Raw genomic sequence first — 23,613 nt, forward strand, 5'->3', positions numbered from 1 at the left:
AGGAGAGCTAAAAGTATTTCCAAATAAACAAAAATTGAAAGAATTTGTCACCACTAAACCAGACCTAAAGAAATCCTGAGGGGGACTCTCTGAGGGAAATGTTACAAGGAATACAAGATACAAGAGACACAACCACAAGAATGAATCCCACAAAAGACAAAATGACTCTAAACCCATAAATTTCAATAATAACACTGAATGTAAATGGACTAAATGCCCCAATCAAAAGACACAGGGTAGCAGAATGGATAAAAAAAACAAAATCCATCTATTTGCTGTCTACAAGAAACTCATTTTAGACTGGAGGACACCTTCAGATTGAGAGTAAAGGGGTGGAGAAATATCTATCATGCTACTGGAAGTAAAAAAAAAAAATCTGGAGTAGCTATACTTATATCAGACAAACTGGACTTTAAAGTAAAGGCAGTAACAAGGGATAAAGAAGGGCATTATATAATAATTAAAGGGTCTATCCATCAGGTAGAGCTAACAATTATAAATGTCTATGCACCAAACATGGAAGCACCTAAATACATAAAACAATCACAACCAGAAACACTCTTATCGATAAGAATGTGCTAATAGCAGGGGACTTTAATACTCCACTTACAGCAATGGACAGATCAGCTAGACAGAAAATCAGTAAAGACACAATGGACTTAAATGACATTGGACCAGATGGATTTGACAGATATATTTAGAACTCTACATCCTGAGGCTATGGAATTCACTTTCTTCTCCAGTGCACATGGCACATTCTCCAAGACAGATCGCATACGGGGACATAAAGCAGCCCTCAATAAATATAAAAGAATTTGGATCATACCATGCACACTTTCAGATCACAATGCTATGAAACTCGAAGTCAATCACAGGAGGAAGTCTGGAAAACCCCCAAAAACATGGAGGTTAAGGAACACCCTACTAAAGAACAAATGGGGCAATCAGGCAATTACAAAAGAAATTAAAAAATATATGGAAACAAATGAAAATGAAAATACTATCCAAAATCTATTGGATGCAGCGAAAGCAGTCCTAAGAGGAAAGTACACTGCACTCCAGGCCTATTTCAAGAAATGAGAAAAAGTGCAAGTGCAAAATCTAACAGCACACCTAAAGCAACTAGAGAGAGAAACAAGAGCACCCCAAACCCAGAAGAAGGGAAATAATAAAAATCAGGGCAGATATAAACAATACAGAAACCAAAGAAACAGTTGAAGAGATCAATGAAAGCAAGAGCTGGTTTTTTGAAAAAATAAACAAAATTGACAAACCTCTAGCCAGGCTTCTCGAAAAGAAAAGAGAGAGCACTCAAATACACAAAATCATGAATGAAAATGGACTGATTACAACCAACCCCTCAGAAATACAAGCAATTATCAGGGAATACTATGAAAAACTATATACCAACAAACTGTGCAACTTAGAAGAAATAGACAAATTCCAAAACACACATTCACTACCAAAATTCACACCAAAAGAGATAGAAAACCTGAACAAACCCATAACAAGTGAGGAAATCGAATCAGTATCAAAAATCTCCCAACAAATAAGAGCCCTGGGCCAGATGGCTTCCCTGGGGAATTCTATCAGACATTTAAAACAGAATTAATACCCATTCTTCTCAAGCTATTCCAAAAATAGAAATCGAAGGAAAACTTCCAGACTCATTCTACGAAGCCAGCATCACTTTGATTCCCAAGCCAGACAGAGACCCAGCAAAAAAGAACTACAGGCCAATAGCCTTGATGAATACGTATGCAAAAATCCTCAACAAGATACTTGCAAATCGAATACAACAGCACATAAAAAGAATTATCCACCAAGATCAAGTGGGATTCATTCCTGGGTTACAGGGCTGGATCAATATTTGCAAATCAATCTACGTGATACATCACATCAACAGAAGAAAAGATAAAAATCATATGATCCTGTCGATAGATGCAGAAAAAACATCAGACAAAATACAGCATCCCTTCTTAATAAAGACCCTCGAGAAAGTCGGTATAGAAGGAACTTACTTAAACATCACAAAAGCCATCTATGAGAAGCCCTCAGCTAATATCATCCTCAACGGGGAAAACCTGAGAGCTCTCCCCCTGAGATCAGGAACACGACAGGGATGTCCACTCTCACCACTGTTGTTTAACATAGTGCTGGAAGTCCTAGCATCAGCCATCAGACAACAAAAGGAAATAAAAGGCATCAGAAATGGCAAAGAAGAAGTCAAACTTTCACTCTTCGCAGATGACATGATAATCTACATGAAAACCCGGCAGACTCCACCAGACACCTGCTAGAACTGATCCAAGAATTCAGCCAACTTGCAGGGTACAAAGTCAACGTACAGAAACCGGTTGCATTTTTATACACCAACAATGAAGCAACAGAAAGAGAAATCAAGAAACTGATCCCATTCACAATTGTACAAAAAACCATAAAATACCTAGGAATAAACATAACCAAGGATACAAGAGATCTGTATGATGAAAACTATAGAAAACTTATGAAGGAAATTGAAGAAGACACAAAGAAATGGAAAAACATTCCATGCTCATGGATTGGAAGAATAAATATAGTTAAAATGTCATTACTACCCAAAGCAATCTACACATTCAATGCAATCCCAATCAAAATTACACCAGCATACTTCTCAAAACTAGAACAAACTATCCTAAAATATGTATGGAACCACAAAAGATCCCGAATAGCCAAAGGAATATTGAAGAAGAAAACCACAACGGGCCGCATCACCATCCCAGGCTTTAGCCTCTACTACAAAGCTGTCATCATCAAGACAGTACGGTATTAGCACAAAAACAGACACAGACCAATGGAATAGAATGGAGAACTCAGAATTGGACCCAAAAGTGTACAGCCAACTAATCTTTGACAAAGCAAGAAAGAGTATCCAGGGGAAAAAAGACAGCCTCTTTAACAGATGGTGTTGGGAGAACTGGACAGCAACACGCAGAAGAATGAAACTAGATCATTTTCTCACACCATACACAAAAATAAACTCAAAATGGATAAAGCACCTGAACGTGAGACAGGAAACCATCAAAACCCTAGAGGAGGAAGCAGGAAACAACCTCCTTGACCTCTACAGCAACAACTTCTTACTTGACACATCCCCAAAAGCAAGGGAATCAAGAGCAAAAATGAACTACTGGGACCTCATCAAGATAAAAACCTTCTGCAAAGCAAAGGAAACAAGCCATAAAACTAACTGGCAACCACTGGAATGGGAAAAGATCGTTGCAAATGATGTATCAGATAAAGGGTTAATATCCAAAATCTATAAGGAACTCACCAAACTCCACACCCGAAAAACAACCCAGTAAAGAAATGGGCAGAAGATATGAACAGACACTTCTCCAAAGAGGACATCCAGATGGCCAACAGACACATGAAACGATGCTCAGCATCCCTCCTCATCAGGGAAATACAAATCAAAACCACAGTGAGATACCACCTCACACCGGTCAGAGTGGCTAAAATGAGCAAATCAGAGGACTCTAGATGTTGGTAAGGATGTGGAGAAACGGGCACCCTCCTACACTGTTGGTGGGAATGTAAACTGGTACAGCCCCTCTGGAAAACAGTGTGGAGGTTCCTCAAAAAATTAACAATAGACTCCCCTAGGACCCAGCAGTAGCACTGCTAGGAATTTACCCAAGGGATATAGGAGTGCTGATGTATAGAGGCACATGGACCCCAATGTTCATAGCCCCACTCTCCACAACAGCTAAAACATGGAAAGAGCCTAAGTGTCCATCAACAGATGAATGGATCAAGATGTGGTTTATCTATGCGATGGAATACTACATGGCAATGAGAAAGAATGAAATCTGGCCATGTGTAGCAACATGGATGGAACTTGAGGGTGTTATGCTGAGCGAAATAAGTCAGGTAGAGAAGGACAAATACCATATGTTTGCACGTATAGGAAGATTAGGAGGAACTTAACGGAGGACCGTGAGGGAGAAGAAGTGGGGAAATAGTGGGGGAGAGGTAGAGAGGCAAACCATGAGAGACTCTTGAATGCTGAGAACAAACTGAGGACTGATGGGTGTTGGGGGGGGGAGGTGGTGTGATGGGCATGGAAGAGGGCACTTGTGGGGATGAGTACTGGGTGTTGTTGGAAACCAACGCAACAACAAACTCTTTATAAAAATAAATACCCAGTATTAATAGAATGATATGCACTAAGGTATCAAGTAAACTAAATTTTTAACCCTCTGCTTTGGGATATTATTTCTCTATCCTACTAAAATCTTTCCCATGTAATCAGCCTTCTGTTCCCAAGCATGCTGTAGGTGAGGCAAAATACATCCTTCCCTCTTACAAAAATTTATATTTTCTGCATGTCTGTATTCCTTACGTATTCATTTCCTCATGCTAATTTAGTCTGTGCCATTGGCAGGGGGCAGATCACCAAGTGCGGTAAACACAGGCACAACACAGAACCAAAGGCAGGCAGGGCAAGTTTGGAAAGTGGGTAGCTTGTGTGTGCTGACCTGGGCCACGGACATTCACGTCCAACACGTCCACCTCCTGCTCTGCCTGTGGAGGAGTGAGCGCCAGTGATGGCGTCCTGCGGATATCTGCAGCCTCAAGGTGCTGTTGTGTCCATGGACGTCGGTCAATGGCATCATCTTCTTCTGAGAGCAAAGCCTCGTCTTCAGCCTGACAAGGCAAAACAATGCTTTGTGTTGACCTGGCCTATCATTAGGAGTTGCAGACAAGGAAGTAGGTGTAGTCTCTTCTGACTCTACCTTCCAGGGCATCATTCACACCGCCTTCCTGCTGCTGCCGGAAGGGATTCTTATCACCTTCTCCTGTGCCATCTGAAGAATTCTCCCAACCTCCCCATTCCAAGCTCCAGGCTTCAGTCTTAACATACCATCTGGTTCACCTACCAAATATGCTATCTAGATACAGATCCCCAAACACCATTTCCTTGCTTCTGGACTTTTGCCTCGTTGTCCTCTCTGCCTGCCATGTCTTTTCCCAATTCTTTGTCTAACTCCTACCTACCCTTCAAACTGAACTGGACTTTAATTCTTCTTGTGGGTTCCAAAATACCCTCTGCTTACCTCTACTTAACTGACTATGTGTTAAGCGCTCACAAGGCACTATACAATAGTCTCTACCCCTAGATGGTAAGGTTCATGAGAACAGGAAACAAGCTTTGTTCAATATCACCTCCCTGTACTTAATACAACGCCCAGTGCATAGCGAACACCCCAAGAAAATATTTGTTGGGCAATAACTATTATAATTTAAAAGGCAGCTACCCTTTATTAAATATTCACTACATGACAGAAAATGGGTAAGATGCTTTACACGTATTACTATACTTAATCTTTGAAACAACCCCCTATTTTACATATGAAGATAATTAGGTACAAAGAGGTTAAGTACCAGAGTTTTGGACTTGAATCTAGTTCTGACTGTAACTAAGCAATGTTCTTAACCATCATGGTGTACTGCATGCCTATATTCCTCAAGCCTCATACCCTCAAGCTGCTTTAGAATATCCACGGATATATGCATATCCTAGCCATGTATAGCTATGGACGACTGTCTCCCTTTTCTCATCAGTATCTTTTCTAGCATCCTGGGCTCAAGATGCAAAACCTCTAAACTCAACGGTCACTGGCTTTCTTCTTTCCTATAGGGGGAGTATCCAGAGAAGACAGGGGGAGATTTAGCCATAAAGGAAACTCCTATTTACACACATTAGTCCTTATTCAGCTACCATCAGCATGATTCTTAAGGAAGGAGGTATGTTTGTTTTATTATTTTTAAAGAGCTCTTTTTTTTTTTTTCCAGTTTACTTACTTATTTTGAGAGAGGGAGAGCGAGCAAGTGCAAATGGGGTAAGGGCCTTTCATGATTCCTGCCTTTCATGACAACGTGGGTAGCCACTGCCTGGACAGCATATAAAGACTATCACCCTTTTCACCCATTCAGGACACTCTACATAGGAAGTAGCAAAGGACAGAAATTTGAAATGTGACCAGATGATGGCTCTACCATGCAGCTTACCTTGGCTTTCTTTGGCTGGGGCCCTTCATCATCAACCCAATGTTCACTTGTTCCTGAACCAATCAGGTTAGCCTCTGAGACTTGCACTGAGAGATTTCTGATAGGACAAGATTATGAAGGGGAAAAACAAGAGCAGAGGTTATGTCAGAAACTGATATAGTGGTTTTCAATACTTTTCCCTGACTATCCTCAAAGACTTCCAGGGGCCCTGGCCCCAAGAGTATGGGCAGTATTTTCCAACCCATTGCCTGAGTGAACACCTTTCCTTTCCGTGGATCAAGAGCTTACAACAAAAGGTGCCTCAACATACAAGCCGAGCACCACTGTTTTAATATGTACAGAATAGAAGCATCCACTCTGAATTGTGGTCAAGTGTGATAATGTGGTGTGGCCAGAGCTCAAAATTCATAATTCAATGAGATCTCCTTTCAGATCTACCCCTGCCATTACTACTGGGAACAGTAGCTCACTGGCAAACTGTCTTACTTCAGCCCCACGGCATCTTGTCCCACAGGCTCACGACGCTTGTGATTGCTGGAGTCTCGGCGCAGTGTGAACCCTTCAGGCAGCCAAAGGGAGCCGTGCTTGCGCTTTCGTTTCGCCATGATAACGCCCAGTAAGATAATAAACAGGATAATGACAACAGCAACAGCAAGTAGATAGAGTAGCTGAGTACCTTTTGGAGTCAGAGATTCACCTGGAAGTGCAGAGGGACAGGCAGAATGCTCAATAAATGTTTCAATGTTAGCATAAAATTCATTTAGAGGGCACGGACTGACTGACCTCACTGGCACTGAAAAACAGAGCTGCACACTGAAAAGTGTGCCCTTTTCTCACTGCCCCAAGTGACGTCTCCCCTGCCGCAAACTCTTCCCTCAACACCAGTGCTACTCACTGACGACAGACACAAGAGGGTAGGACAAGGTCCCCTGGATGGCGTGAGAAGCCAGAAGAGCTGCTGCTGCATCCGTGTTCTTGAAACACTGGTCTGAATCTTGAACACACTGGCGGTTGTCAATTTCCAGAAACACCTTAGAGCTGTAGGACGCCAAGGGAAGAGAGGAAAAGGGGAAATGGTGAGCAACACAGAGGGTGCCAGTCAAGGAAGTCGAGTTAGAAAGAACTGCATGGGCCTTCCTTCCTCACCTTCAGCACTGGGCTCATCATCTCTGTGATGGTGCATCCAAAAGACCTCAGAAATTAGGGTCCTGTCCCTTTGGATGCCAAACATGAATTCCCACTTGGACTACGTCTCTCCTTCCTTGGTCTGGCTGAGTCTGCGCCTCTGACTCAGGCAATGCAAGACAAAGGGAGGACCCCGGGTAAAGCTGGTCCCCATTCTCTGGGGTCTCTGCACCTGTATCTGAGGTAGCCATACAGCTGAAACTTGTGGGAAACACCAACAAATAGTGGGGTGCAGTGACCGTACAATTCATGTTTCTTACAGAGAGCCTTCTGTTACAAATGCATGGCCTTGAACAGAAGGCAAGGATTAATATAAAAGAAGAGTCATACTAAAGGGATCTGAGGCAACACTGGTGAAAGGTTACAGATTCTGGCCTTTGAGGAGGCCTTCCTGACATCCTGCCTTCTGCTTGCTCCAGCCCACCTTTCAGGGTACCAAGACCAAGGAAAACCTTGCCTTACACATACGTACTGCCATAATGGGTTTACTGTACTGGGTTGGCTGTTCTACTTGTCTGAGCTCTGCATTTTTCTATGTTCGGTTATGACTTCTGTGTGTCAAAGTACTAAGCTTTATAAGCTTTAAAAGGTTAAGAATTAAGCTTTAAGAAGTTTAAACCAAAAACCTACCCAACCACCTCCTGTTCTTGATCACCAGGAAGGGACCTGCGTGTCACCCTCTGCTTCTTCATGGCAGCGGACTTCTCACCGTAGTAGGGGTAGACCATGAGTGCCCCCTGGGAGTCCCGTTTAATCTGCAGGTTGGTACGGAGCAGGGTGCCCAGTGCCCGCAAAAAGCTGCGGGCATCCTGGAGCAGCTGCTCTGGGGGCATGAGCACCACTATAACCAGAGTGCCCTCCGCCAGGTTCTCTGGCCGGTCAGCAGCACAGTCCAACCCATCCCAGCCACACTCCTCGCTGTTGCATCCCTGGTCACAGTGGTTGTCCTTGAAGTGGTCTGCACAGTATTTGTCATACCTAGGCAGGGGGAGGTGGAAGAGGGAGAGAACAAGGGAAGGGCTCAGAACAGATGGCAGAGCTATTTGGTTTTCTGCCTGGAACTACTGGGACTTTTCTCATCTATCTTCTGTGGCCCAGATCAGGTGCCCTCACTGAATGTCCTGTCCCAACAGCACAGAGTACATATCATCTATCCTATTCAACACCAGTGAGCGCCCCCCAAAGGAGAAACAGCACTGTGGTCCCTAGGCTGCATGGCCTTAGAGCCGCCCAGGCAGCTGGTAATCTTGTGTAGTCAGATTTGTAAGCAAAGCTGCATACCTAAAACACAAATTAACCAGGTAAATGTTTCCTCTCTCTCTTTTTTTATCCACTGTCCCTGGTGAGGTAACAATGAGCTTTTGGAAATGAAAGGTGCCCCCAGGAACTGGGTACAGAGCCCTGAGCCAACAGGGCTCCAGAGAGGACCATGTCCATATGGCCCATTTCCTTCCCAAAAAAGACTGAATCCTAGCTCTGGAAGGCAAGTGGGGAGAGGTGTGTCCCAGACAAGATAACCAGATTTAAACTGTATGGCCTCTTTCAAATACTGGGAAAAGGAAATCAAGTCCCCAAACCTAAATGAGGCACACACTATTTCATCTCCACTCTCCTCCCCACTCTCACCCCTTGACAGCAGTTATGCCACTGGTGTCACCTGCCACACTGGCTCAACAAAGAGCCTGGGAGTCAGCAACAGCTGTCTGTGCTCTGGCACGTTCTCTAACCTCCCAGGTCTCAGTTCCCTCACCTGTGGAAGACCTGCTACCAGCACCTGCACCTCACAAGGCTGTAGAGCATTCACTGGGATTGATTAAATGTGACGGCTGCTCTGTAAACTAGAGAGCGCCTTGTAACCACCGCAGTGATGACCAGGAGGGTTATGTGGCCTGGTCTGGCTTAGGCCTCCTCATAAATCTAGATGGGGAAACTCTGTCAGAGGGCAAGGAATGGGGTGAAGAGACAGAAGTACAGACCTTTCCATCCATCCTGCAGGCAGGTTATGTGAGAGGCTGCCTGAGAGTGAGTACCACCACTTCCAAAAGTTATTTCCCCTAGGAGGTCGTGAGAGCAGCAGGTGAGAAGGCAGAGAGAGGCAGAGAGGGGTGGCTGTGCACGAGCATTCCCGGACCTCTGTCAGCAAGGGAGAGCACAGGGCAGCGTGCGACGGGGCAAGGCTGACACCCGGAAGAGGGCCTTGGGGCGCCAGTCTGAGAAGCAGAGGCAGCTTGGGCTGAAGCCCTGGAGTGGTTAGGAGCAAGAACGAGGAACCGAGGCATGTTAGTGACAGTCTCCCTTAGCTTCTGGGGCCCCTGGACCCTTACTTGCACGTCTTGCTGTTCCCCTGGCATTCAAAGTTGTCAAAAAGGCACTCGGCCGTGTTGCACAGCTCATCACACTGGTTGTTGATGTAATCCCAGCAGGGGAGTGGGGAAGAGCAGTTGGCCCAGGGGTCCTCCATGGTCAGGGAACAGTCGCCCCCATCCCACTGGCAGGCGTGGCTGTTGCAGGCCTCATCGCAGACGCCATCCCGAGCTTTGTCGGCACAGTACTGGCTCAGACAGGTGGCGGGAGGGGTGCTGGTGGGGGCCATGTGAAGCTCACAGTGGCTGCCCCAGAATGGTGGAGGGCACTGGCAGAAGTAATAGGGGGGCTGGCGCTGAGGGTAGCAGCTGCCCCCATGCTGGCAGGGGCTACTGGCACAGCCTGACTCGCAGTCCTGGGGGTGGGGGCAGAAGCAGCGGGGACCCGAGGCCGTGTGCACGCACTGCTCCCCCCTCCGGCACTTCACGTGTCCACAGCTGCTCTGGCATCGTGCCCCGGAGAAGCCCTGTTGAGATTGGCGAACGGATGAGGACGGCAGGCCCCACGCTCCCTCCCAATCCCCTCTCTGCCCCATCTCTAGATGGACAGACTAGACACATCTAGACACATGGCTAAGATTTCTCCATGAGCCTCTTGCACCGAGTCCTATGAAGGGGTTCCTTCAAGAGGTCCCACGAGACAAGTGTAGATGTTGCTTACTCTAAGAGCTCACTTCCAGAGAATAAGTCCACTGGTCATGGGGGATAAGACTGAGGTGCCACTGTATGTATAAGCACCTTCCCTAACATCATCAGACCACTCGCATAATGGCTTTCTGAGGGGAGAAGTTACTTCAGGGCTCTGGGTATCTCCCAGGCTTTCCCTGCCATTTCATGCTTACACTTCCATTTAGTCAGGCCAAGGTACAGCACAAGTTTCCTTTTGGTATGTCCACACACACGGTGATCTCTGTTTAGGGAGGTGTGCAGCCTCTGGCAGTGCCAGAAGAGTTTGCACAGCAAATTGCTAAAAACAGGCTTCCTCCTAGCATAACAAACAGCTTGCTCCCAAATAGGCCCTGCTAAGGAATGTAAGCAGTGTGGCATTTCCAACCAACTCTGCCCCAATCTGGGGGCAAGGCTGCCCTCAAGCACAGGAGCCAGAGGCCAGTGACACTAGCCTTGTTTTCAAGGGAACATTCCACCGCTTCCTGTGGACTTCTCTAAGTGCTTCTGAAGACTAAGAGTCACAGATTAGGGAGCTCACTGCTTCTGGAAGTATCTTTTACATGGGAAACTCTAGCACTTTTTGGTGAGGGAGCTAAAATCAAGAAATCTCCCCAGCAAGAAAGTTCCAAGTGGAGCTTGGAAAAACCAGGTTTAATCTCAGCTTTGTCCAGACCGTATGAAAGAGAGCAGACCCCCTCGATAGGCAACGTGGCACTTACCGGGGGACAACGACAAATGAAACCATCAGGCATGTTGCTGGCCACAGCACAAGTCCCCCCGTTCAGGCAAGGCATATGCGGACACACATCGACGAAAGTTTCACAGTGACGACCTCAAAGCAGAAAATGAAAAGGAGTTTTACAAGGCAGAAGTAGTAATTGCAGTATACTGAGCACCATGCTGCTGGGACGGGAGCTAGCCGAAGGGTGAGGGATGGGGCAAGAGGTGTGAGCTCAGTCCCAAGGCCAAGGGAACAGGAGAAGACGAGGGAAGCACTCAGTGGAACCCTGCCACACGACTGGCCTGCCCCTGGCTCGGGCCAGTACCCCCTTCTGTCTTGCCTACACAATAGGTACACAAGACATAGATTCCCGAACAGACTCACAAAACAAGATGGGCATGGACATGAAAAATCACTCTCATATGACCAAAACAAACAAAGAGAAGAGAGAAAGGAAGGGGAAGGGGAAGGAGGGGGGGGGAGGGGAGGAGAGGGGAGGGGAGGAGAGGGGAGGGGAGGCGAGAGGAGACCTTAGTTGTGTTTTTTTTTTTTTTTCTTTTGGAAGATAACTTTAGCTTTAGTAAGCCAAAAGAAACATTTACCAAAACTGTTCACTGTACTTTGTTACAACTGTCAACTTCACAGAGAGGCTGAGCCAGACCAGTGCATTCAAGTGCTAATTTGTAGCTTAGAAAATTTTTTCCATAATATCTCTTTTCAAGGTCCTTTTGCCTTTCTGGAATTTGATCAGCACTGCTTTAAGATACAGCTTACTATTTCTAGAGTTAATTTCTTCTAGAAACAGTTCTAAACAGAAGGCATCTCAAGACCACTGCTGTATGATAAAGTGAACTGAGCAACTGAAATCAAGGGGGAGACATGGGGGCCTGGCAGGAGGTGGGCCATCTGGCCTGCAGTCACTCACAAAGAGAAGAGGGGCTTTAAAAGGAAGTTAGGGGCACCTGAGTGGCCCAGTCGGTTGAGCATCCTACCCTTGATTTCAGCTCAGGTCATGATCTCATGGGTTGTGGGACAGAGCTGTAGATTGGGCTCCATGGTGACGGTGCAGAGCCTGCTTGGGATTCCCTCTCTCCCTCTCCGCTCTTCCCCTGCTCATGTGGATGCGGGTGCTCTCAAAATAAATAAATAAACATTAAAAAAAAATAAAGGAAATTAAAATGGTAACAACTTTGGCCAGCCAGAATTAAAAGGCAGGGTATTTATCTCTTCAAATCACAGCAGCAGCCATTATCCGAGAGCAGCGGTCACATGGACATGGGACTCAGGGACAGTCAGCCCCGCAATGTTCATCTCAGCAACAGTACCCCACAACAATTACAAGCAATGAGCTTGAGGGATTCTTTTCTTTTTTCTTTTTTTACTATTAATTTATTTTTGAGAGAGACAGAGCATGAGCAGGGTGAGGGGCAGAGAGAGGGAGACACAGGCTCCAGGCTCTGCGCTGTCAGCACAGAGCCTGATGTGGGGCTCAAACTCGTGAACCGTGAGATCATGACCTGAGCCGAAGTCAGTCGCTTAATCGCTTAACCGACTGAGCCACCCAGGAGCCCCTTGAGGGATTCTTTTCAATCACAAGTGTGGAAAATGCATTAACTCTACTTCCTGGTAGTGCGACCCTAATTCAAGGTGGTCCTTCCTTTATCTGCTTCCCCTTTCTTTGTAAGTGCTTTCAGTGTTTCTAGACAAAAGAAGCCTCAGAGGCAATGACAGAAACAGCAGCGGTTTTGCTACTCTGGTTTAGCACATCGTGGTTAATACACGGCTGTGGAGAGATGGCTCATACTCTTTCTGTCCAGCATTGCCTCAGTTGAGTGTGCTGTTCATAATGGATTCTCTTTTGATATTGCATCCAGGCACCCAGGCAAAATCCCTCCCATTCTTCATAAATTACCAAAGTTCTTCAATGTGACAGATCTTGAAAACTGGAAAGAAGGAAGTCTAGACATGGGCTGCAAATGTAGCAGAGTCCAGCTGGCAAATCAGTACTAAGTAGACTGCTGCATCCTATCATCTGTCTCCCAGGGAACACTACTACAGCACGAAGTTTAGAATGACTCCACAAATGCCAGGCAGACTTCTGAGTATGTGACAACACTGCCACAGTTGGATACTATTTTAGTGCCCCAATGTCCCTAAGCTGCCCATCTTCAGAGTAACTGATGCGTGCCTACGACAGGCCCTGTTCTGAGGCAGGGCTGGGTCATTTTTACGACGTGTGATGAAAAAGCAGCAGCTTGAGAAGAGATCTTAGCTACGCAGGTCATCCCCTGAAGCTTTCCAGAATGTACTCTCATGAATGGATTTGTGCTTAAACACCCCAATACGGACCAACTCCCCTTAGGTGACCTAGGAGATCCTAAGCTTCTCTGGGCCACAGAGGTGGAAAGAAGGTCGCTGTGGCAGTGGCTACCAGTAACCCAGGTCATTATGTGCCAAGGGAAGCAGGGTGCTGAAAGCAGGGTAGAGACAAGGGTTCTGAACATGAGACATTATCTCCCACAGACGAAGGAGCTCTATGGATGGTCTTGTGACAGCAGCATGGCAGTGTGACTGTATTTAATACCACTGAACTGTGCACTTAAAAATGGTGAAGGTGATACACTTCATGTTATGCATTTTTTACCCCTAATTAAAGTAACATTAAAAAATGTTATTTTGCTCAACCACTCCTAACATTCTATTTCTTATTTTACATTTCTGCTACAGTGTGACATAATCAATGTATAACAGAAGAGAAAGCATCTCTTAGGGGGAAAAAAGGCAGAGGTGGCCTATATCATTCATAAGCACAGACCCAGAGCAAAACTGGGCCTCTAAATTAAGCCTGTCTAGTTTTTCAGATGCAGGAAGAAGCCTCACTTGGGTCAGGCGTGACCCAGGAACCCTGCACACAAAGCCCCTTGGAGGCAGAGCGCTGGGGCGGCAGGGGGCTCTCACCGGTGAAGGTGCTGCGGCAGACGCACAGGTAGTCATTGGCCAGCTGTATGCAGTCCAGGCTGCCCTCGGAGCTGCAGGGGTTGGAGAGGCACTCGTTGATGTCTCCCTCGCACCGCTCTCCTGCAAAGCCAGGCAAGCAGCGGCAAGTGTAGCCCCCGATCCTATCCACACACTGACCACCGTTAAGGCAGTGGGGGCCACCGGCACAGTCGTCAATGTTCTCTTCACAGAGCAGGCCTGGAGGAAAGACAAGGGACAGAGGGTGGTGACAATCCTTGGAACGCTGATTTCCAGCAAAAGACAGCCACCCTGGCACTTTGCAATCGTTCAGGTCACACGGTTCCATCTGTGATGGGACTTTTTAGGTCAGGCAAGCTGAAGCACATGCCCAATCTGTGACAGCCGCCATCCTCCCGCTGACCACAAAGAGGGAAGGAAAGGGCACACTCAGTGCTTCCTGCGTTCTCGCCCACACAGCCCACCAAGGCAGTACCCCATGAGGTGGCTGGTGTCACTTGTACCACCTGAGAGACCAGGAAACTGGAGTTCAAGAGAAACCCATGAGTTTTCATTAATTTACCCCTTTCATTCTAACTATAAAAACAGTTAAAAAGAGATTTTAACAATAAATACATAAATTACAAGTATGGGAAAATATAGGTAAGAATGGAACTAACTTTTGAGTTATATGTTTTAAGCTTTGGACCCACTGACTTTTTTCTGTAAAATAATGTGTACTAGTTACTTATTTTTTAAAAATATAGGGAAATATCCTATTGAGAGCTCAAAGTTATTCCATTTAAAACAGAACTCATTTAACGTTCTGTAGATGTAAATGTGGCATCTAGTAGGAGTTTCTAAATATTTTTGAGAAAGTACAAAAGAAATCAATGAAAACTCTAGAGGTGGTTCCATGAATGATTCAAAAAATTACCAAAGAGGGGTGCCTGGGCAGCTCAGTTGTTCAAGTGTCTGACTCTTCATCTGAGCTCAGGTCATGATCTCACGGTTTTGTGAGACTGAGTCTTGCATCAGTGTGGATGGAGCTTGCTTGGATTTTCTTTCTCCCTCCCTTTCTCTCTGACCCTCTCCTGCTGTCTCTCTCTCAAAATATATAAGTAAACTTTTATAAAAAAATTACAAAATAAAGGAGAACAGTTCTGTATTCTTGCCACTTGCATTTGTAGCAAACACTAATATAAGACTATTAAAAAGGAAAAAGAAAAATGGAGGAAAAGACCTCATTTTCAATAGCAATAGCCAAAGACAAATTATAGGAATATTGTTTTTTTCTAATATTTATTTTGAGAGAGACAGAGAGCAAGCATTTCAATTATAGGAATTATCTTAAAAAATGTACTACACATTTATATGAAATTTCATGAAAATTTATATGATTTTATATAAAAATATACATGAAAGTTTATATGAAAACTGTAAAATAGTCTTAAAAGACACAAAAGGGATCTGAATAAATGAAAAGATGTTATGATTTGGTTAGGAAGACTCTTCATTGTAAAGATGCCAGTCTTCCCTACACAAATTCATAAATTTAATGCCATTAGGATTTTTTTAACAGACAATCTGATTCTGAAATTATATGAAAAAATAAACTATAACCATGGCCTGGAAAACCTTGGAAACAAAGATCCTTAATAATTAAAAGAGTGGGACTGATAAATTAATAGAACAATAAAGTAAATATAGTCTAGAAAAAAATGCCCAAATACATATGGGAATTAAGAATTTGATAAAGGCACCACCTCAAATGACTGTATAAAAGATCAAATATTCTGTAAATTGTGTTGGGACAAATTAGCAGCCGAATGGAAAAAACGCTCCAGTATTCTAGTGCTTGAAGAAAATATGGGAGATTTCCTTATATTCTTACAGAAGATGTTCCTGACTAGGATTCCAAATCCAGAAGCCATTAAAAAAGGATGATAATTCCAATCTGATTAAAAATAAAGAGCTCTGGGGCGCCCGGGGGGCTCAGTCAGTTAAGCATCTGATTCTTGGTTTTGGCTCAGGTCATGATCTCATGGTTTGTGGGATCAAGCCCCACACCAGGCTCTGTGTTGACAATGCAAAGCCTGCTTGACAGTCTCCCTCTCTCCCTCTCTCTCTCTGCCCTCCTCTGCTCTCAAAATAGATAACCTAAAAAAAAATCTTTCAAAGAAAAAAATTAAAAGCTCTGCATGAAAAAAAATCATAAAGAAAATGAAAGACAAAAAACAATGTATTGAGAATGTTTTGTATCATAGATAATCTCTGTTAAATATTAAGATGAACAATGTAATAGGAAAAAAGGATATAGTTACAAACAGAAACCACTGAAAGAAGAAAACCAAAGGATTCGTAGATGAAAAGATGTTCATCCACACTGCGGAGAAGAAAGTATGCTCATACACTGCACTTCAGTGTCAACCAAAACTACAAATGTGCATACTCTCTAATCCAGCAATTCCATTTCTGAAGATTTATCTACAAATGTACATATCCAAGAAACACCAAATTCCTATCACTAGGGCACTGGTTAAATCAACTATAGTATGCTAAAAGGGAATTCTGTAGGATGAAAAAGATTAAGGAAGTTCTACAAATTGTTATGGAAACATATCCAATTAAGTAAAGAAAAAAACATCAAGTGCAAGAGTGTATCTAATAATATATTATTTTCAGAGTAAGAAGTAGGGTAAGTAAAAAAAACCTTTGTATTTGACTTCTACATATATAAGGAAATTCTGGAGGATACATAAAAAACTCTAGAAAGATACACAAGAAATAAAATAAAGTAGAGGTTACGTGTTGGTGGGAGAGAGAGAACTAGGTATGGGGAAGGGGACAAAAGGAGACTTCTCACCTTATGCTTTTGCTACATGTGTGTATATTTGTTGTGTGTGCATCTCTATATAAAATTTTGGACCATGTGCATATTTTGCCTATTTGCAAACTAAATCAAAAACACAAAAGTAAAGAACAAAACCCCACTCTCAGAGAGTATGTGGTAATTAGGGACTGCTAGTAAAATGAATGCTGAGACCTACCCTCCCATCAGAACTGGACCAGCAGTAGCTATCAAGTGACGATGAGCTCAACCTGAGCCGGGAGCAAAACCACAGAGACAGGCAGAGTAGTTAGCCCCTGACCTGGAACTGGAGTGCCCCCAGGCCAGGATCCAAAGGTCAGGAGTATTGAAATAACAACCATCTGTGATAACTCTCACAACGAGCTTGTGGGACCTGACAGTGTCCCCAGTGTTTACCTATGGCCAAAGAAGTCCAGCCAAGAGGAGTAAATACCACTCTACACACCTAACCAAGTACACACAGTATGATAACTCAGTGAATTCTAAGGATGATAAATTCATAGAGATCTACACCCACACACATCATAACCAAACGGTCCTAAGACAGAATTTTGAAAGTACCAAGGAAGAAGCAACTTATCCCACACAAGAGATCCTCAATAAGGATTTCTCATTAAAAACCAAAAACCTAGAGGTCAAAAAGCAGTTGGATGACATATTCAAAGTACTGAAAGAAAAAGACTGTCAATAATAATAGCAAGACTATTGTTTAAGCCATCCTTAACAAACAGGAGAGGGAACTTTTTTTTGCCTTCTGAAATGGTCCATTCTAAGACTGACATCTATAATCTGTAAAATGTTTATGGTACAGTACAAATCTTAGTGTGTGACACATATCCATGTGCGTTCCCACATTCCCAGTCTCCCTGGGAGTTAGGCTGAGACCTTTATGCTCATTCTGGCCGATGTAGTGTGAGCAGTAATGTGTGTCACGTCTGACTGAGGTAGTGAGAGCTGCTATGTGCCCCTACAAGCGTGTCTCCTCCTCTGCCCTGGAGGCCCTGAGGCCAAGTGCTTGCAACCACATATCTAAAATAGAGAGAGAGGTAGCTCAACATTCTCAGACTTGGAATGACAAACAAAACCTAAAGACAAAAAGTGAAAAAAACAAAATATTGTTGTGTTAAACCACTGAGATCTGAGATTTAATCTGCTACTACCAGAATCAGAGCTTATCCCAACCGATAAAATTACTAAAATTACTAAAAGGAACAAACTAATTATGAATCAGAATCACTTCTTCTCTTTCAATTATTGATTTCTAGAGCAGAGAACAACTCACCTTTGCACAGGACAAATCTTCAAATTTGTTTCTCTTGAGTTTTCTCTTCCTCTTTAACCTCATTGCTCAATGACTAGCCTATTAGTGGCTATTTTAATTTAGCCAAATTCTGTTTTAATTTAGCCAAATTCTGAACTCAAGGAAGGTAAATTGTCAAAATTCATGGACACAAAGACCTAAGTGTAAATACTTCCTGACATTCTACTCTCTTTGACACTGAGAATGAATTTCACCATTGTGGATGGCTTCAACATTTTTTTTTTACAGGCAGATCAGACAGGTACGGTTATAAGTACACCTCTTCTAACAAACAATACTCCAAGCTCTCCCCAGAAGATTGTTTGGAAGCAGGGGCAATGCCCACAGCAGACGGATGCCCCATCACTCAGTCTAGGGTTGGACTCCATAGGCTTGACTGTAATTCTTAGTTGCAGCCGTAAGCCATCAGCTTCCTCCTTTGGGCTTATGAAAATAAGCTAATGTTTTCATTTCATTCATTCCCTCACCTTATGAAGGCAAAACTTGGCAAGTTTAAAAAACAAACAAGTAAACGTGAATTCTTTATTCCAGAGACCGCTAGTTATTTTTCCTTGAAGTACCGAGCAATCTTGCCAAGCAGGCTGATTTTGCTGCAACACTAGACCATTTCCACATTCTGTGCCTCATGGAATATCAGATGTCAACAACCACCGGATGGAACTGAGAACATGAGTCAGATCATCAGAGCAAGGCAAGAGAGGAGAATGAAATGGCTTGAATTACCGGAATCTAGAAATAAACGGTTAATTTTGAAAAACATCTTCTACACTACAAATGGACCTATGACTTAAGAAAATGCGATAGATGGAGGACGGGTAGGGCTGACTTCATACCTCGAGTGCCTGGTGGACAGGAGCACTTGAAGTGGTTCACAAGGTCGACACAGGTGCCTCCGTTCTGGCACGGCTGATTCTGGCACTCATCTACTTCATACTCACAGTTGACGCCCTGATACCCTGGGACGCACTAACAGGAACAAGCACAAGGGAAGAAACATTCGAGCATTGCTGGCAACAGAGCACCAGGGCAGATGAGGTCTCCAGGGCTGCTATACACCTGGGCTCACTCCAGCCCTACCCAGCTCTTACATGCTTCTCCGGCACCGTCACACGCCCTACCAGTCATCCTGTGCACGGCCAACTTGCAGTTTATCCCACGTTACATCTTCCAGCTAAAAAGCCACCTTGTGGCAAAGACTGAATATTCTGAGGGATATTTTAGAGTTGACCCCTTGCAAAACTCTCATTGCTCCTCTTATGCAGGTTTTCCCACCTTTACAATATGCACTCCTTGCTTTGTGATGAGGACCCTATAACTCAGTCCAATGGTATGTGTGGACAGTAGTAAACACACTGCATTTACTGATCTCTAGATTCAGGAAACCACATGTATGTGTGAGAAACTAGTTGAGATGGGTGGGGTGTGCAGTGCTAGCTCATGTGGGGCTTGAGGGATTTCAGGGCTGATCAAGGGAAAAAGACCTTGACCATGAAGTGGCTTTATTGGGCAATGCTTTGACAGGTTTGCATGCGAGGGCATCCCTCACAGCACGAGGCTGTCCAGAGCAGGGAGGAGGGTAGGGAGATGAAGGCAAGTGAATTCCAAGGGAAGGGGGTAGCAGAGAGGGGGCATACACATTTGGTGAGGTCACTCAGCAGCCAGGCCAGAATGCCTGGGTCAGAGAGCTCTGAAGGGCAACACTGGCTTGGGGTCATTATGGCCTGGGGCTTACCTACGGCTCGGCTCGCAGATGTTGGGTAGTTTTGCAAAATACACAAAGCAGGAAGGCTTTAAATGGCTAAAAATCTGCTCATGAGGGCTATTTTCAAAACAACTGAATGTGTAAAAATTTGAGTTTGGCACTGGTGGCTTTGAGCTAATGGGTCCCAGTCTGCTGGGAAGAAATAACTGCAGGGACAATATAAAGAGGCCATCTATGGTTCATTTATGAGAAGTAAAGCTTTTCTCGGTGTTCTTGGGTGGCCTGAATTGGTATCAAATTCAAGTCTCTGGTGTTCTGTTAACATCTTGCTCTAATCGTTATCAGCCCAGCCATTAGGAAGATAGTAACATTTCCTTAAGACACATACTTCCTCAAATACATACATGTAATACTTAGTGTGATGCCACACCGAACAGGCTAAGCAACTTGGGACACACCTCAAAGTGGCTTTTCCTATCGCAGCTGCTATTCAGGGAAGTACCAGGGGCCCCTGAGATGCTGGCCTGTGAAATACACACTGGCTCTGAATGTTGGCTCTGAATCCTAAGGCAACTCTGTGGAAGTGAGATGGTTCCAGACCTTTATGCTAACTTATTACACAAGAGAACTGAAAGAAAGGTGATTAGTAAACAATGTAATGGTGATTGGTTAAAAAAAATGATAAATTGTAAAACTAAGTCCTAAGCAGCTAGATTCAGTATGCTAGGGCTCACAATAGCTGCGCCACCTTGGGGAGGTCTCTGACCTCTGCCCGCCCATCTCACCTCACACCTATAGCCGCCAATGAAGTCCCTGCAGGTGGCTCCATGTTGGCAGGGGTTGGACGAACACTCGTCAAGCTGCTCCTCACAGTAGCTGCCAGTGTAGCCCAGCGGGCACTGACAGTGGTGCGAGTTGCCGGCATTGATGCAGATGCCGGAGTGCTGGCACAGGTGGTCAGTGGACACCCCTAGGAAACCCAGAGCATGACAGACATCACGGAAGAGCACACAACACATCAGGTTCAGACCAACTAACTGTGCTCTTGTATACTTTAGCATGCTCAGCAGCAGATTTATATAAAAAAATAAATCAGCCCTGAAAGTGGAATACGCCTTAGTTTCATTTTAAATACATCTCTTTTTGAAATCTCTAAGTCTGCACCTCTGCCTTTCACCTTCTGTCTCAGACACTGTCTGTAGAGCCTTCCCACCCACCACTGTCCGCTCTTTCCTCTCATCCCATAACAATACCTGCCCTAAAACACTGCTAGTCAGCTGATACTTCGGGGAGCGACCCGTGCCCATGGGGGCATAGCTCACCTCTGTGGAAAGCCGCCACCTCGCAGGACACATTGGGCACGTCGCAGTAAGCACCGGCCCATCCAGATGGACACAGACACCGGGACTCTGCTTTTTCCTGAACGCAAGTACCTTTGTTTTTACATGGAGACCGACTACAGAGGTTCACCAGGGTCTGAAAACAGAAGCATATATATACATCAGTATCCAAATACCAGAAAAGAAAATAAGTCACACTGCATTTTAAGAATCAAAGGAAGGCACACTAATTTAAAAAATAAATAAATAACGAAAATAAAATAAAATAAATATAAGAGCCCTCACTCAAGCTTTAAAACACTCCAATGTTCCCAGGTAATTTCATCATTTTATATAGTCTAATTCCTCTGGCTCTACTATTTAAAGAATTATTACAACAGAAGCTTAAGAATTTGAGGGAATCTAATCGGTTAAGTTATTCCCTTATGTTATGATTACGTCCAAATCTGTGGCCACCCTGTCAGGCCAGAAAGAAAGAAAAGTTACAGCTATCAGGTCTATAACACCTGTGCTAATCCTGTGGGACAAATCTACAGGGGTCTCAGTCAAATCTGTCCATGGTGGAGATGAGTAAAAGGACTTAAAGCCTATTAGTAAACCTAGAAGGTGCTACAGAGCTTACTTGGAGGGAGAAAATCAAGCTTATGAAAAACATGAGGCAAAGAATGTGAGCAGACTAGTCCCTTTCTCCATAACTCACATGTGGTGACCTGAGCCCCGGGCAGAGCAAGGTCACACTCACAATATGGAGTGTGCGTGGAAGAAGGGCCAGTGGGTATGGGTGGAGTGTTCTCTTGGCACACGTAACCTCACACTGAGAATGAGCAAAAGCCCAAGGAGGAACGTCCTCTGATCCACATAGTCAGCAAGAATCTGTTTAATATTCAGTGGTGGTTATCTGTGAGACTAATACAGCCAAAACCTTATTGAAGTGCATGCTGTAAGGCCAGTTAAATTTGGCCACTTAATCCTGAATTCTTTGGAGTTCTGTTATTCTACCATTCCATTGTTGTTTAAAAGGTAAAAACAGCATTAAAATTAAGCATAATGCTGTTCGGTGTGCAACCTCGGAAAGGTTCCTTTGCCCCTTTGGGACTTGGTCTCTTCTTCCATGAAATGAAAAGCTGCCCTAGTTGGCACTGAGAGGTCCTTGCATCCTGAGAGTATATGAAAAGTATATTTATATATTTGAATTTAAAAGACATGTGACTAACTTGGTTTTGAGAATGCTGCAATACTGCAAGATATGGTGATTATGATTATTATCCCCTTAGATACTGTATCTGATCTTTAAGGACTATTTTTATTATTCTTTACTTCCCTTTTTGTATTTCCAACATAAAAACTATCTATGTGCTTATTTCCCACATGTATTTTTCTGTAGTTCTTGGTTAGCCTGTTACAACAATCTTAACTCTTGTTAATCTGTATAATCTTGCCAATGTCACCATTTTGGAATCTTTCAGTTATTAAGAAGTTATGCAGATTTATCTCAAAGGCATTCCCCCATGAGAGCCAGAATTTTCAGAAGGGGCTTATTCTGCTTAGAAGAGAAGTGTAATATCAGTGGAGTGGGATGAAAGGTAATTACCTGACAGTTTTTCCCAGTGTAACCCAAGGGGCAGGTACAGCGGTAGGTACCCAGGCCATCGACACATATTCCTTCATTGAGGCATGGATGAGAGTTGCATTCGTTGATCTCATGGAGGCAGAAGGGGCCAGTGAAGCCCACAGGGCACAAGCAAGAGAAGGAGTTAATCCCGTCGACACATGTGCCACCATTGAAACAGGAGCTGAAAAGCAGAGAGAGCATGTCCAGGTATGTAATCTGGTTCCTCACACCTGCTCCTTAAAGTAAGGTTCGTAGAAGCTAACACATTACAGAGGCAAATACTCCTGAGCATCTTAAACTCCTAGATCTAGTAAATTTTCTTTTTCCACATTACACTGAGCTCCAATCAGCCTCCCAGTTTCCTTTCTACAACCAAAAAGTTCAGAGCATTGAAAAGTCCGAGTTTATTAGAGATTCCCAGAGAAAGTGCAGGTTTCCAGGTTTTACTCAGTCCTTCTGTGGTTTTCCATGTATCACACTGCATTTTATCCCTAAGTCAATTTAACTTATAAGAAAAGTGCTAAATAAATAGCTCAAGTCCAGATTTCTTTCTAAAAGAGAAACAGGATAAACTTGTTGGAATAAAAAAGAAAAGAAATAAACCACCCAGTAATCACTAAAGAGTGATGACAAATCTGTGAAGAAATAGGAATTTTTAAGTTGTCGACTGAAATGAACAAGAGACCAAGAGGAGAATGGAGCAGAGTTTTAACTCTTTCTGTTTCCAAGCATTAGAAATAAATGAAGACCCATCCCACTAAGCTTTTCAACCTCTGACCTCACACCTGCTATCTACACACCCATATGGAGTCAGGAACT

The 23,613-nt window shown here is 44.0% G+C and overlaps 1 protein-coding gene across 1 annotated transcript in view; it reads right to left on the bottom strand.

The window, feature by feature from the left end:
- The window catches only part of NOTCH2 (notch receptor 2), a 172,214-nt gene that overhangs the window by 10,848 nt on the left and 137,753 nt on the right, over window positions 1–23,613 (bottom strand). The window contains exons 19-30 of the mRNA XM_039255666.1: window positions 22,774–22,975; window positions 21,165–21,318; window positions 20,628–20,812; window positions 18,974–19,106; window positions 13,951–14,187; window positions 10,991–11,103; window positions 9,564–10,069; window positions 7,870–8,217; window positions 6,950–7,092; window positions 6,541–6,751; window positions 6,055–6,151; window positions 4,521–4,689 (exon numbers count right to left, since the gene is read on the bottom strand). Of these exons, the coding sequence (XP_039111597.1) occupies window positions 4,521–4,689; window positions 6,055–6,151; window positions 6,541–6,751; window positions 6,950–7,092; window positions 7,870–8,217; window positions 9,564–10,069; window positions 10,991–11,103; window positions 13,951–14,187; window positions 18,974–19,106; window positions 20,628–20,812; window positions 21,165–21,318; window positions 22,774–22,975 (2,498 nt within the window). The remainder of the gene's footprint in view (window positions 1–4,520; window positions 4,690–6,054; window positions 6,152–6,540; window positions 6,752–6,949; window positions 7,093–7,869; window positions 8,218–9,563; window positions 10,070–10,990; window positions 11,104–13,950; window positions 14,188–18,973; window positions 19,107–20,627; window positions 20,813–21,164; window positions 21,319–22,773; window positions 22,976–23,613) is intronic.

Source organism: Hyaena hyaena, unplaced genomic scaffold (genome assembly GCF_003009895.1).
Source record: "Hyaena hyaena isolate Hyena2069 unplaced genomic scaffold, ASM300989v1 scaffold_539, whole genome shotgun sequence".
NCBI lineage: Eukaryota > Metazoa > Chordata > Mammalia > Carnivora > Hyaenidae > Hyaena > Hyaena hyaena.